Source organism: Procambarus clarkii, chromosome 79 (assembly GCF_040958095.1).
Source record: "Procambarus clarkii isolate CNS0578487 chromosome 79, FALCON_Pclarkii_2.0, whole genome shotgun sequence".
NCBI lineage: Eukaryota > Metazoa > Arthropoda > Malacostraca > Decapoda > Cambaridae > Procambarus > Procambarus clarkii.
Window position 1 is genome coordinate 9,902,667 of NC_091228.1, and position 13,379 is coordinate 9,916,045.

Consider the following 13,379-nt stretch of genomic DNA (forward strand, 5'->3'; position numbering starts at 1 on the left):
CACAATGATCACTAAATCCTTTTGGAAAAGTCAAACGCAGTGTACTCAAGCTCGCTCTCACTTTTTGGTGTTATCTGGTAAATTTCAGTAGGTTAACAAGCCTTAAGTAATTGCATGAAGCCTCCGAGGCCCACCCTAGCACGAAGCCTCCGAGGCCCACTCCCCGAGGCCCAGCCTTACCTAGCAAGAAGAAAACTCAGTCTGGCTGTCTACGAGGTGCAGGAGCAAGGGGAGGAAAGGTATCAGGGGAAAGCGCAACCCATTTTATTATGACTATATAACACTGGGAAGTGGTCAGCATAAGGATTTGGGATGGGACGGGAGGGTGGGGGAGGGGGAGGGAAGAATGATGCCCAACCAACTTGGACGGTCGAGTGAGCTGCCTGAAAAAATGGTAACCCCGAGGAAAACATCCCATCGGCCACCCGTGATCGATGAACCTTGGTCAACCTATTGATTTCACTGCACCAACATCAAAGTAGTTAGTAACCCCCCATTTGGTTTGTAATGCACATACACGTGCATTGGGTCTTCACTTTCTTCACAAAAAGCAGCAGAGTTCAGGGCAGACTTACACTCCCAGAATAAAGTATTACACGTCTCCAAGTACAACAAGCATATGCTTGGCACGAGACCACAGACAGTATTCAGCCGGACTTTTTAACCACGAGCCAGACACCTACGGGGTGTTCCGAGGCGCCACCAGCGGAGCCCGATGGAGCTCAGAACCCCCGATGGAGCCACACAGATCCCAGCACACAAAGTAGCTGCTATACGAGGTGGGATATCCCCGGTAACCTGAACTTTTTGTGAAGTATTTTTTGGCTGAAAAGTAGGGACGTGGAGGGATGGAATCATTACACATTGATGACACTTGTCCCACACGCCGGAAAAAGAAGTTACCGACAACGTTTTGGTCCGTCCACATCCTCATTTCTTTTCAGACGTGTGAGATGGACGTCAAATTTTCATACAGTTATTGTGATTTTTTGCATTAAATTATGAAGTATATAAAGTCATCCTATTTAAGAGTGGAAGAAAATGACTTTTTTTGAGGTCTTTGAACCCTAAGACTATTTTTACCAAATTCTTTAAAGTTTTATTTGCATGCTCTTATTTACTCTGGCTCTCATATGGATGTATGACAGTCTGGTACCCGCATTATAAAGGTAAACTCTACTTTAAGCTCTACAGAAAAAGCTGCAGATGGCAAGGAGGACGGCCATGAGTGTCCAGGAACTCCTAACAGCATACAGCACTCCTGGGCTGTGCATCTCTGCCAGTTCTTGCAGTCATTTGCAATAATCCAAACGTTTTGGAAACAAAACAGCAGTTGAGTACAACCTTGAACAGGTGGGCAGAAGGTTTGCCGGTGACCGAAGCTGCAATACCAAAAGCCAAGCTCTCATGGAAAGACCAACCGGCTATCAATAGTCAAACTCTCACATTCAGAGAACATATAGAACAGCACACAAGACGGAGAAAAGCGGTCTTAGAAACCTGGTACACAGTAACAACTACACTTTACGAAAATGTTCCAAGAAACCGAGAGTGAATGGGAGCAACACAACTACCGTGAACCAACAGCACAGAAGTAACGAGGCAACACAACTACCGTGAACCACCAGCACCGAAGTAACGAGGCAACACAACTACCGTGAACCACCAGCACAGAAGTAACGAGCAACACAACTACCGTGAACCACCAGCACAGAAGTAACGAGGCAACACAACTACCGTGAACCACCAGCACAGAAGTAACGAGCATCACAACTACCGTGAACCACCAGCACCGAAGTAACGAGCATCACAACTACCGTGAACCACCGGCACAGAAGTAACGAGCATCACAACTACCGTGAACCACCAGCACCGAAGTAACGAGCAACACAACTACCGTGAACCACCAGCACAGAAGTAACGAGGCAACACAACTACCGTGAACCACCAGCACAGAAGTAACGAGCAACACAACTACCGTGAACCACCGGCACAGAAGTAACGAGGCAACACAACTACCGTGAACCACCAGCACACAAGTAACGAGCAACACAACTACCGTGAACCACCAGCACCGAAGTAACGAGCAACACAACTACCGTGAACCACCAGCACAGAAGTAACGAGGCAACACAACTACCGTGAACCACCGGCACAGAAGTAACGAGGCAACACAACTACCGTGAACCACCAGCACCGAAGTAACGAGCAACATAACTACCGTGAACCACCAGCACAGAAGTAACGAGCAACACAACTACCGTGAACCACCATCACAGAAGTAACGAGCATCACAACTACCGTGAACCACCGGCACAGAGGTAACGACCACAAGCTCAGAAGTCAAGATTCAAATATGTGTCAACACAGAACTAACGAACACAGTAATATATGGGACTGCGCAAGGCGTGTTATCCCATGTGAGGCAGCTCTTATTTATGCTACACAACTCGTCCATTCATGTTTATATTCATTGATCCCACTTGTATTTTATTTATAAGTAATATCTTTTATAAATCAACAAATCAATTCTCAAACCTGTATTTACCCAGGCCTTTCCTGAATCTAAACGTCCAGTTTCTACCCATTGTTTCGTGCTTTACTTTGTCTTCCTATAAACTATGAGTTCCGCCCTCTCCCTTGTTCTTGCCAATCACTATACAGAGTATTTGAACCTCTTCTTCCCACTGTTGATACTCGTCCCTCTCCCTGGTTTGGCTATGTTGATGACAGTTTTGTTTTATGGGCTCATAACCGTCTTTTTCTAGCCTTTCCTCTCCTCTCTTAACAATCTGGCTCCTCCTATCAATTTCTAAGTATAATTGTAATCTAATTCCATCCTTCCTTTCCTAGACGTTCAAGTTCACAGCTCTGTGTCCGGTTTGTCTTTCTCTGTGTGCCCCAATCTTAAGCACAATGGTACATATATTTACTTCATTTCCTACCATCCACTTTGTCAAGAAAAGTGTTCTTGTCTCTCTTCCTCCGCGTCCAACACATCAGTGACCTTCAGTTTTTTATTCTGAAATTTCTATTATTTACAAGTCTTTCTCTCGCCTTGGTTACCTTTTACATTTTATCAGCTTTGCCCATTATCAAGCTAAAGGAAATTTCTTTCATCTTAAACCTGTTTCAACACTAGTAGTACAGTCCACTACGGGCTCACCATTGCCCGTGCTACTTGGAACTTTTTGTTCCGAGTAGCAAATCTTTAACAACAACAACAAACAAGTAGTACTATGTTCTGCCTTCCTTTCATATCTGAACTAAAAAAAAAAATCACTAATACCCTCCGTCCTCTTGATGTAAAGCTCACCTGTCAACAAAAATTAAGTGTTGTTAAAAGTGCTTCAGACTTTTACTGTAAAGTTATGTTGAGAAACTGAACAACACTTTGAATTTATATTAGAAACTATAATAATAATTGTTTTCTGACTAAACGTTATAATAATAATTGTTTACTGACTAAACGTTATAATAATAATTGTTTACTGACTAAACGTTATAATAATAATTGTTTACTGACTAAACGTTATAATAATAATTGTTTACTGACTAAACGTTATAATAATAATTGTTTACTGACTAAACGTTATAATAATAATTGTTTACTGACTAAACGTTATAATAATAATTGTTTACTGACTAAACGTTATAATAATAATTGTTTACTGACTAAACGTTATAATAATAATTGTTTACTGACTAAACGTTATAATAATAATTGTTTACTGACTAAACGTTATAATAATAATTGTTTACTGACTAAACGTTATAATAAGAATTGTTTACTGACTAAACGTTATAATAATAATTGTTTACTGACTACACGTTATAATAATAATTAAGTCAAGAAGACACTTACGTAAACTCTCTTGGTGTTGTAGACTGGCAAGACTGTTGTGAAGAGACCATCTGGTGCTGTGGTCATGTTGGTGCAGCGACCAGCTGCACACACCTCCATGGGGACACCACCTGCCGGAGTGCCGTCTGGCTTCTCAGCCCTCACCTACAACATGTTAAAGAAGTTCTGGAGGTTTAGATATTATGCAGACGAGGAGTCACAATAACGTGGTTGAAATATGTTGACCAAACCCCACACTAGAAAGTGAAGGGACGACGACGTTTCGGTCTATCCTGGACCATTCTCAAGTCGATTGTGAAGAGACCATCACAATCGACTTTACATACTAATTTTATTAAGTTAGCAGTTTCTTAGATGCCGTCACTGGCATCCCTGATGACTAGCTTAGTCCTGGAAGACTGTAGGTTCCCAGGACAGTGTTCTGCTGTATGGCTAAACACCATATATTTTTTTAAGTTTATATTTTACACGCGATAGATTATTTGGCCTTGGAATTGTAAACAAGTTGATACTTGATGAGTCAGTAAGATCACAAAGTATCTAGGAAAATCGACACAGAACTTGACGTAAGAGTTATCAAGTATATACAATAATTACCATCTCCTGTTGAGTTATCACAATGATCTGTATCTTAACGTAACATAATTAACAATTAATGCTTATCCTAAGTAAAATAACAGTGAATAATGGCTGATTGCTATGTAAGTATGTATGAAAAAGGCACCAAGTCTCGAAGACTGTTCTGCAAGCCTGTCGGCTGAACAGTAAAACACTCCTGGATATTGTTCATGATGCAAATGTGCAAAAACAAAACAAAAAACAAGACGATTGAAGTAAACAAAATAAAATTCGCTGTGGATTTTATCGAGGGACAAGACACACGAGGTACATTTGTAAACAAGATTTCCAATAATTTTTAAAATCAGCCTGGACAATAAGGCAGGTGTGTCCCATTAGTGTACACGAGTTATGAGTGTGATCGATATGCCACCTTACCTCAGCTGTTTCCTATCAGCTATGTTAGTAAGAGGAAGACTCTGGTTAAAGATCACATATAATTGTACACAAATATGTGATAATGTTTGTATATTTGGGCAGCAGGCGTTACTTTAAGCATATTTGGTTAAATATGACCGCAATGTTGGCGTTGTTAATCTAAAAGTGCTAGTTTTTTTATGCTTCTAACTTATTTTCTCTTCGTCAGTGCCAAGGAGAGCATTCTTAAGGAATTAATAAACAAGGAGCAATTTCGGATTAAATACACAGGTTTAAGGGGATGAATTGAAGCCTTAGGTAATCTCCTTCGACGCCACTGTTGCCGCCTGCAACAGTGGCGTCGGAGGTGTATGGGGGCAATGAAACGTAGGGTAAGGAATAGGGGAATAAGGCAAGAGTAAGGGAAAAGGGGCAATCATATATTGGGTAAGGCGTTGCATAGGACTAGTACTCTCTGTGGGCGGTAAGAATCCGGTAGATATGTGGTAGTTACCCCGTGATGTAGGTGAGTTCTGCATCTAAGTGTTGCCAGGGAAGCGAAGTAGTTATTCAATATATTTATAAGTGATTTTTTCTCTCATTTTAGTATAGCTGCCAGGATTTGTAGTCGTCTTAGGTCAGTGGTCGACTCCAGGATTTTTGTATTGTCAACTAGCAAGATCCTAGGGAGTGTTGTGTTATGTTCACTATGAATTGAACCCGAAGTAAGTAAGTAATTATCAAAAGAAGGCACCAGACATCCCGAGAAAGTCTCAACACCTGTCCCTCACGGATCACGTACCCGGCAGCCGGGACAAGGGTCCCCCCCCCCCTGACCAGGGGAACCGCAGGGGATGCAGGCACGGCATCGTCCCCGCCACCGGGCACAGGAGCCGAGGACCCCTGGCGCACATCCCTTCTCAGCACCATGACAAGATCCTGATCATCAGGGAAAACTTCGCACTGCGGGGATCCAATAGCAATAGACACAGGAGGTGGGGGCACAGGAAGCAACTCGGAGCCCCTCACAGCCCCGTCACCGACGGCGGGGGACGCCGGAGCACCATACTTTTCCACCTCCTCCCAAGGCTGACCACGATGGGGAGACACACTCTGAACCCGCTTCGATCATATCGAGACAGGCCGCCGGTAGTTCGAGTTATCACTCCCATCTTCCTGCACCACAACAGAACTCTCCGGCAGGTGTGCTTGTAAAGCACGACCCCCGAGAACCACAGCTTTAACAACCGGGGCCACCGGACCACACACTGCAGGAGACAACCCCTCGCGGACAGCCAGAGCGACAGGAGACACCGTATCCTGGGACATAGTAGGCAGATGCGGCTGAGACGGGGCGGGGTGTGGCAGCTGGGGCAGGGATGGTCGTGGCGGGGCCACACTAACCTCCACGTCAACACCCACATCTGCACCCAGACGAGCCGCAGGATCCGACACCGGAGCAGCAGACAGTAGGGAATCAACACACAAATCCCAGCACCCATTGACGGGTCTGAGGTCGACAACGGGGGAGAATTATCCTCCCAGAACAGGTTAATAGGAGTGACCCCGGTGGACCTCACACCCTGCAGCCTGGTGGCCCTGTAGGTCACATTTGAAACACATCTGGAGCTGGCCCGTATGAAACAAACATAGAGGGAAACGCAACAGCATGATGGAGGACAGTATATGATCCCTGAGGCGCATGGTGAGAGTGGGTCCACACGGGACCCGATTCTACCTCCCGGTGGGGACGGCGTTCATCCGCACATGAAGAACCCGCCAAAAACGGGCAAAGTACCGACGTAGAAGGTCCTCAAGGAACTCGAAGGGTGCCCCATGCACTGCCATATACATCGTCATAGGACAGCGACAAGAGAAAGTCACTGCTCCTCCATTAACAAGAAGAGGGAAAGTGTTCCGATCATAGCACGTGACGAGATCACGGTAAACCACTGAAGAGCCAAACTTCACAATCGCACGTCCCCCGGCAAGCAGCTACACACCACACAGCCTCCAAAGAAACACGTAACATGTTCAAAATCACCACTTCTACTGCTTGGTAGGAAGTATTACTGGAAAATTCCAGGCCTGACGACAGGTGGCACAGGCTTCCCCATACTGCAGGCCGACACGGCCACTTTCAAGTCACGCCAGCAGCCACACCAAGGCCCGCACATCATGCCGGGTTGTCAACAAACCCCACACCGGCCAAGTAACAACTGGATAGGCAAAGAGAAGCGTCCTGCTCGCCACACCACCCCAGCGCCGGACTGACGTGCTGTCAAACTGATCTCAAACGTTGTCGTTCTGGATTAAGTGATACTGTATGTCGTGTCTCTATTCACACTACATACTGATATTCGTCATCCCAATGTTATCCCTGTGTCAACATTTCTTAAGGGGGCATATCATTCTAAATCGTTATAAATTAAAAGTTGTTCAATTTGCTTATAATTTTTTTTATGAAATGGGTATAGAAACGGCTGCAACTGGTCCAAGTTTCACCATCACATCCTAAACAGAAAAGGAGAAAAAAAATACACAACGTATTATGCAACGAATGTTCAACATTCTCAAATAATCTCAGGGAACACATGTGTCAACTAAAATGTCTACTATGTGCTGTAGAAGCACAAACTCTTGTAATAATTGTAATATGTATGTGCAATATATTTATATTTAATTGTTTTTTTTCTTTTTTTTTTCTTTTTTTTTTGGACAATATTTTTTTCTCGTTTGTTATCAAGGGATTTGCATGAAACTTGCACACCTTGCTCAATCTGCAAGGGTGCCAATTATGAACGAAATCTGTTGAAGTCAAGCTCAGCTACAGGTGGCCGAACTTGGATCTTTATTTTACTCTGGAAAGTAATTTACACCTTCAAATTACTTCAGAGCTTTTATTTATTAATCAATTTACATGCAAATTACTCATTATATGTAGCGTTTGTGCTTCTACAGAATCTAGTAGACATTTTAGTCAAAAGTCTATTTGTTGATTTTATAAAAATTTATAAATATCATATATTGCATATTTTTTTAGAAGGGTAAATTTGAAAAATTATATTATTGCACTAAACACTTTTTTGATAAAACTGATCACTAGAATCCTTTATTATGTGCTTAATTTAATATCTGAATGTTATAGAAATGATTTTAGTTAACACATGTGTTCCCTGAAACTATTTGAAAATTCGTTGCATAATTCGTTGTTTATTTTTTTTCTCCTTTTCTGTTTAGGGTGTGATGATGAAACTTATACCAGCTGCAGCCCTTTCTATAACCATTACAGCAAAAACTTTATAAGCAAATTGAACCACTTTTAATTTTACATTGATATGCCCCCTTAATATTCTTTTGGTACTTGATAACTGAATTATTTAATTATCTATATTTATTGTGTTTAAGTTGATGTACAGTAATATTAACAGCTATTATTTATCTATTGCTCAGTCATTTCATTAACTGGTTAGTATGAACGTGTCAGTCTATTATTCTTGCTGGCGGAGTTAATAGTTTAGGGTTATAATAGTTTTGGGTTAAAAACTTTAAATAATGACGTAAACGATTTTTTTTGTTATACACGTGTGTGATCACATTTACACACACAGGTGACACGTCCAACAGTCTAGTCGTGTCCATCTCCCAGTAGCAACAGTCTTGTCGTGTCCATCTCCCAGTAGCAACAGTCTTGTCGTGTCCATCTCCCAATAGCATCAGTCTTGTCGTGTCCATCTCCCAGTAGCAACAGTCTTGTCGTGTCCATCCCCCAGTAGCAACAGTCTTGTCGTGTCCATCCACCAGTAGCAACAATAGGCGGTGTTGAACGCCCAGAAGATGGAAATCAATGAACTATAAAATGTGTTGCACAGCAAGCCAAATCGACAATATTTAGTGAATAATAAAACATGAACATAAATTTGTTCTAACACATTTTTACAATTATAATTACCAACCTTGAGGGAGTAAGGAAGGTTCGGCTTCATGTAAGCGTCTTCGTAGATAGTTTTGAAGGTCACGGCGTTTCGGGTGATGGAGACTGAGGCGTCCTTTTTAATTTCCACTCCAGTACCTTCCTCAGTGACGATGGCCGAGGCCTTGAGACTGTACACGTCGCAGTCAATGATCCTCAGCTCCGATGCCTGCACCTCCACCTCCTTACACCCGGAGATCTGCAATGACAACCTTTCTTGTATATTGTGTCGGTGTCTGCAGGAATACACCACTTATCACAGTATACCCCATTAATTTACGTAACCCTTTAGTTTACATAACCCATTAGTTTATGTAACCCATTAGTTTATGTAACCCATTAGTTTATGTAACCCATTAGCTTATGTAACACATTAGTTTACGTAACTTTTTAGTTTATGTAACCTATTAGTTTATGTAACCCATTACTTTACATAACCAATTAGTTTATATAACCCATTAGTTTACGTAACCCATTAGTTTATGTAACCTATTAGTTTATGAAACGCATTAGTATATGTAACCCATTAGTTTATGTAACCCATTAGTTTATGTAACCCATTAGTTTATGTAACCCATTAGTTTATGTAACCCATTAGCTTATATAACCCATTAGTTTACGTAACCCATTAGTTTATGTAACCCTTTAGGTTATGAAACCCATTAGTTTATGTAACCCATTACTTTACAAAACCAATTAGTTTATATAGCCCATTAGTTTACGTAACCCATTAGTTTATGTAACCTATTAGTTTATGTAACCCATTAGTTTACGTAACTTTTTAGTTTATGTAACCTATTAGTTTATGTAACCCATTACTTTACATAACCAATTAGTTTATATAACCCATTAGTTTACGTAACCCATTAGTTTATGTAACCTATTAGTTTATGAAACGCATTAGTATATGTAACCCATTAGTTTATGTAACCCATTAGTTTATGTAACCCATTAGTTTATGTAACCCATTAGTTTATGTAACCCATTAGCTTATATAACCCATTAGTTTACGTAACCCATTAGTTTATGTAACCCTTTAGGTTATGAAACCCATTAGTTTATGTAACCCATTACTTTACAAAACCAATTAGTTTATATAGCCCATTAGTTTACGTAACCCATTAGTTTATGTAACCTATTAGTTTATGTAACCCATTAGTTTATGTAACCCATTAGATTATATAAACCCATAAGTTTATGTAACCCATTAGTTTATGTGAACCCATTAGTTTCTGTAACCCATTAGTTTATGTAACCTATTAGTTGATGTAAACCCATTAGTTTATGTAACCTATTAGTTTACATAAACCCATTAGTTTATGTGAACCCATTAGTTAATGTAACCCATAAAATTTATGTAAACCCATTAGTTTATGTAACCCCATTAGTTTATATCAACCCATTAGTTTATGTAACCCCATTAGTTTATATCAACCCATTAGTTCATGTGAACCCATTAGTTTCTGTAACCTATTAGTTTACATAACCCCATTAGTTTACATGAACCATTAGTTTATGTAAAACATACGTTTACATAAACCAGTTAGTTTATATGAACTATTAGTTTATGTAACCCATTAGTTTACATAAACCCATTAGCATACATAACCCATTAGTATATGTAACCCATTAGTTTATGGAAACCATTAATTTATGTAACCCATTAGTTTACATAGCCCATTAGTATATGTAACCCAATAGCTTATGTAACCCATTAGTTTACATAGCCCATTAGTCTATGTAAGCCATTAGTTTATATAAACCCAATAGTTTATATAAACCATTAATTTATGTAATCCATTAGTTTACTTAACCCATTAGTTTATGTAAAATCTTCAGCATTTGCACAGGATTAAGAATACTTGTGTGGAAATCACAGTAACTCTGCGGTACTCACAGTAGCACTGAGGTACTCACAGTAACACTGAGGTACTCACAGTAACACTGAGGTACTCAAAGTAACACTGAGGTACTCACAGTAACACTGCGGTACTCACAGTAACAAAGAGGTACTCACAGTAACACTGAGGTGCTCACAGTAACACTGAGGTACTCACAGTAACACTGAGGTACTCACAGTAACACTGTGGTACTCACAGTAACACTGAGGTACTCACAGTAACACTGCGGTACTCACAGTAACACTGAGGTACTCACAGTAACACTGAGGTACTCACAGTAACACTGAGGTACTCACAGTAACACTGAGGTGTTCACAGTAACCCTGAGGTACTCACAGTAACACTGAGGTACTCACTGTAACACTGAGGTACTCACCGTAACACTGAGGTACTCACAGTAACACTGAGGTACTCACAGTAACACTGAGGTACTCACAGTAACACTGTGGTACTCACCGTAACACTGAGTTACTCACCGTAACACTGAGGTACTCACAGTAACACTGAGGTACTCACAGTAACACTGAGGTACTCACAGTAACACTGAGGTACTCACAGTAACACTGAGGTACTCACAGTAACACTGAGGTACTCACAGTAACACTGCGGTACTCACAGTAACACTGAGGTACTCACAGTAACACTGAGGTACTTACAGTAACACTGAGGTACTCACAGTAACACTGTGGTACTCACCGTAACACTGAGTTACTCACCGTAACACTGAGGTACTCACAGTAACACTGAGGTACTCACAGTAACACTGAGGTACTCACAGTAACACTGAGGTACTCACAGTAACACTGAGGTACTCACAGTAACACTGAGGTACTCACAGTAACACTGAGGTACTCAAAGTAACACTGAGGTACTCACAGTAACACTGCGGTACTCACAGTAACACAGAGGTACTCACAGTAACACTGAGGTACTCACAGTAACACTGAGGTACTCACAGTAACACTGAGGTACTCACAGTAACACTGTGGTACTCACAGTAACACTGAGGTACTCACAGTAACACTGCGGTACTCACAGTAACACTGAGGTACTCACAGTTACACTGAGGTACTCACAGTAACACTGAGGAACTCACAGTAACACTGTGGTACTCACAGTAACACTGAGGTACTCACAGTAACACTGCGGTACTCACAGTAACACTGAGGTACTCACACTAACACTGAGGTACTCACAGTAACACTGAGGTACTCACAGTAACACTGAGGTACTCACCGTAACACTGAGGTACTCACCGTAACACTGAGTTACTCCCCGTAACACTGAGGTACTCAAAGTAACACTGAGGTACTCACAGTAACACTGAGGTGCTCACAGTAACACTGAGGTACTCAAAGTAACACTGAGGTACTCACAGTAACACTGCGGTACTCACAGTAACACAGATGTACTCACAGTAACACTGAGGTACTCACAGTAACACTGAGGTACTCACAGTAACACTGAGGTACTCACAGTAACACTGTGGTACTCACAGTAACACTGAGGTACTCACAGTAACACTGTGGTACTCACAGTAACACTGAGGTACTTACAGTAACACTGCGGTACTCACAGTAACACTGAGGTACTCACAGTAACACTGAGGTACTCACAGTAACACTGAGGTACTCACAGTAACACTGAGGTACTCACCGTAACACTGAGGTACTCACCGTAACACTGAGTTACTCACCGTAACACTGAGGTACTCACAGTAACACTGAGGTACTCACCGTAACGTTGTTGGTGACGTCCACCTTGCACTTCCTTCTCTGGGTGTTGTCCAGAGTCAGTGACAGGTTGCCCTTAACCGGTTGTCCGAAGGTGTAGCTGTAAACAACCATGACAGGTTAGACACGCACCAGGAGGCTCTCACGGACACGTGCACAACAGTAAACAGCCACGCACTAGGAGGCTCTCACGGACACGTGCACAACAGTAAACAGACACGCACCAGGAGGCTCTCACCGACACGTGCACAACAGTAAACAGACACGCACCAGGAGGCTCTCACGGACACGTGCACAACAGTAAACAGACACCCACCAGGAGGCTCTCACGGACACGTGCACAACAGTAAACAGACACGCACTAGGAGGCTCTCACGGACACGTGCACAACATTAAACAGACACGCACCAGGAGGCTCTCACGGACACGTGCACAACAGTAAACAGACACGCCCCAGGAGGCTCTCACGGACACGTGCACAACAGTAAACAGACACGCACCAGGAGGCTCTCACGGACACGTGCACAACAGTAAACAGACACCCACCAGGAGGCTCTCACGGACACGTGCACAACAGTAAACAGACACGCACTAGGAGGCTCTCACGGACACGTGCACAACAGTAAACAGACACGCACCAGGAGGCTCTCACGGACACGTGCACAACAGTAAACAGCCACGCACTAGGAGGCTCTCACGGACACGTGCCCAACAGTAAACAGACACGCACCAGGAGGCTTTTACGGACACGTGCACAACAGTAAACAGACACGCACCAGGAGGCTCTCACGGACACGTGCACAACAGTAAACAGCCACGCACCAGGAAGGTCTCACGGACACGTGCACAACAGTAAACAGACGCACCAGGAGGCTCTCACGGACACGTGCATAACAGTAAACAGCCACGCACCAGGAGGCTCTCACGGACAC

General features: G+C 42.4%; 1 protein-coding gene across 1 annotated transcript in view; it reads right to left on the reverse strand.

Moving 5' to 3' along the window:
• LOC138349723 (murinoglobulin-2-like) overlaps window positions 1-13,379 on the reverse strand; it is a 241,512-nt gene that overhangs the window by 81,593 nt on the left and 146,540 nt on the right. The window contains exons 6-8 of the mRNA XM_069314539.1: window positions 12,451-12,547; window positions 8,797-9,012; window positions 3,866-4,009 (exon numbers count right to left, since the gene is read on the reverse strand). Coding sequence (XP_069170640.1) covers window positions 3,866-4,009; window positions 8,797-9,012; window positions 12,451-12,547 — 457 coding nt within the window. The remainder of the gene's footprint in view (window positions 1-3,865; window positions 4,010-8,796; window positions 9,013-12,450; window positions 12,548-13,379) is intronic.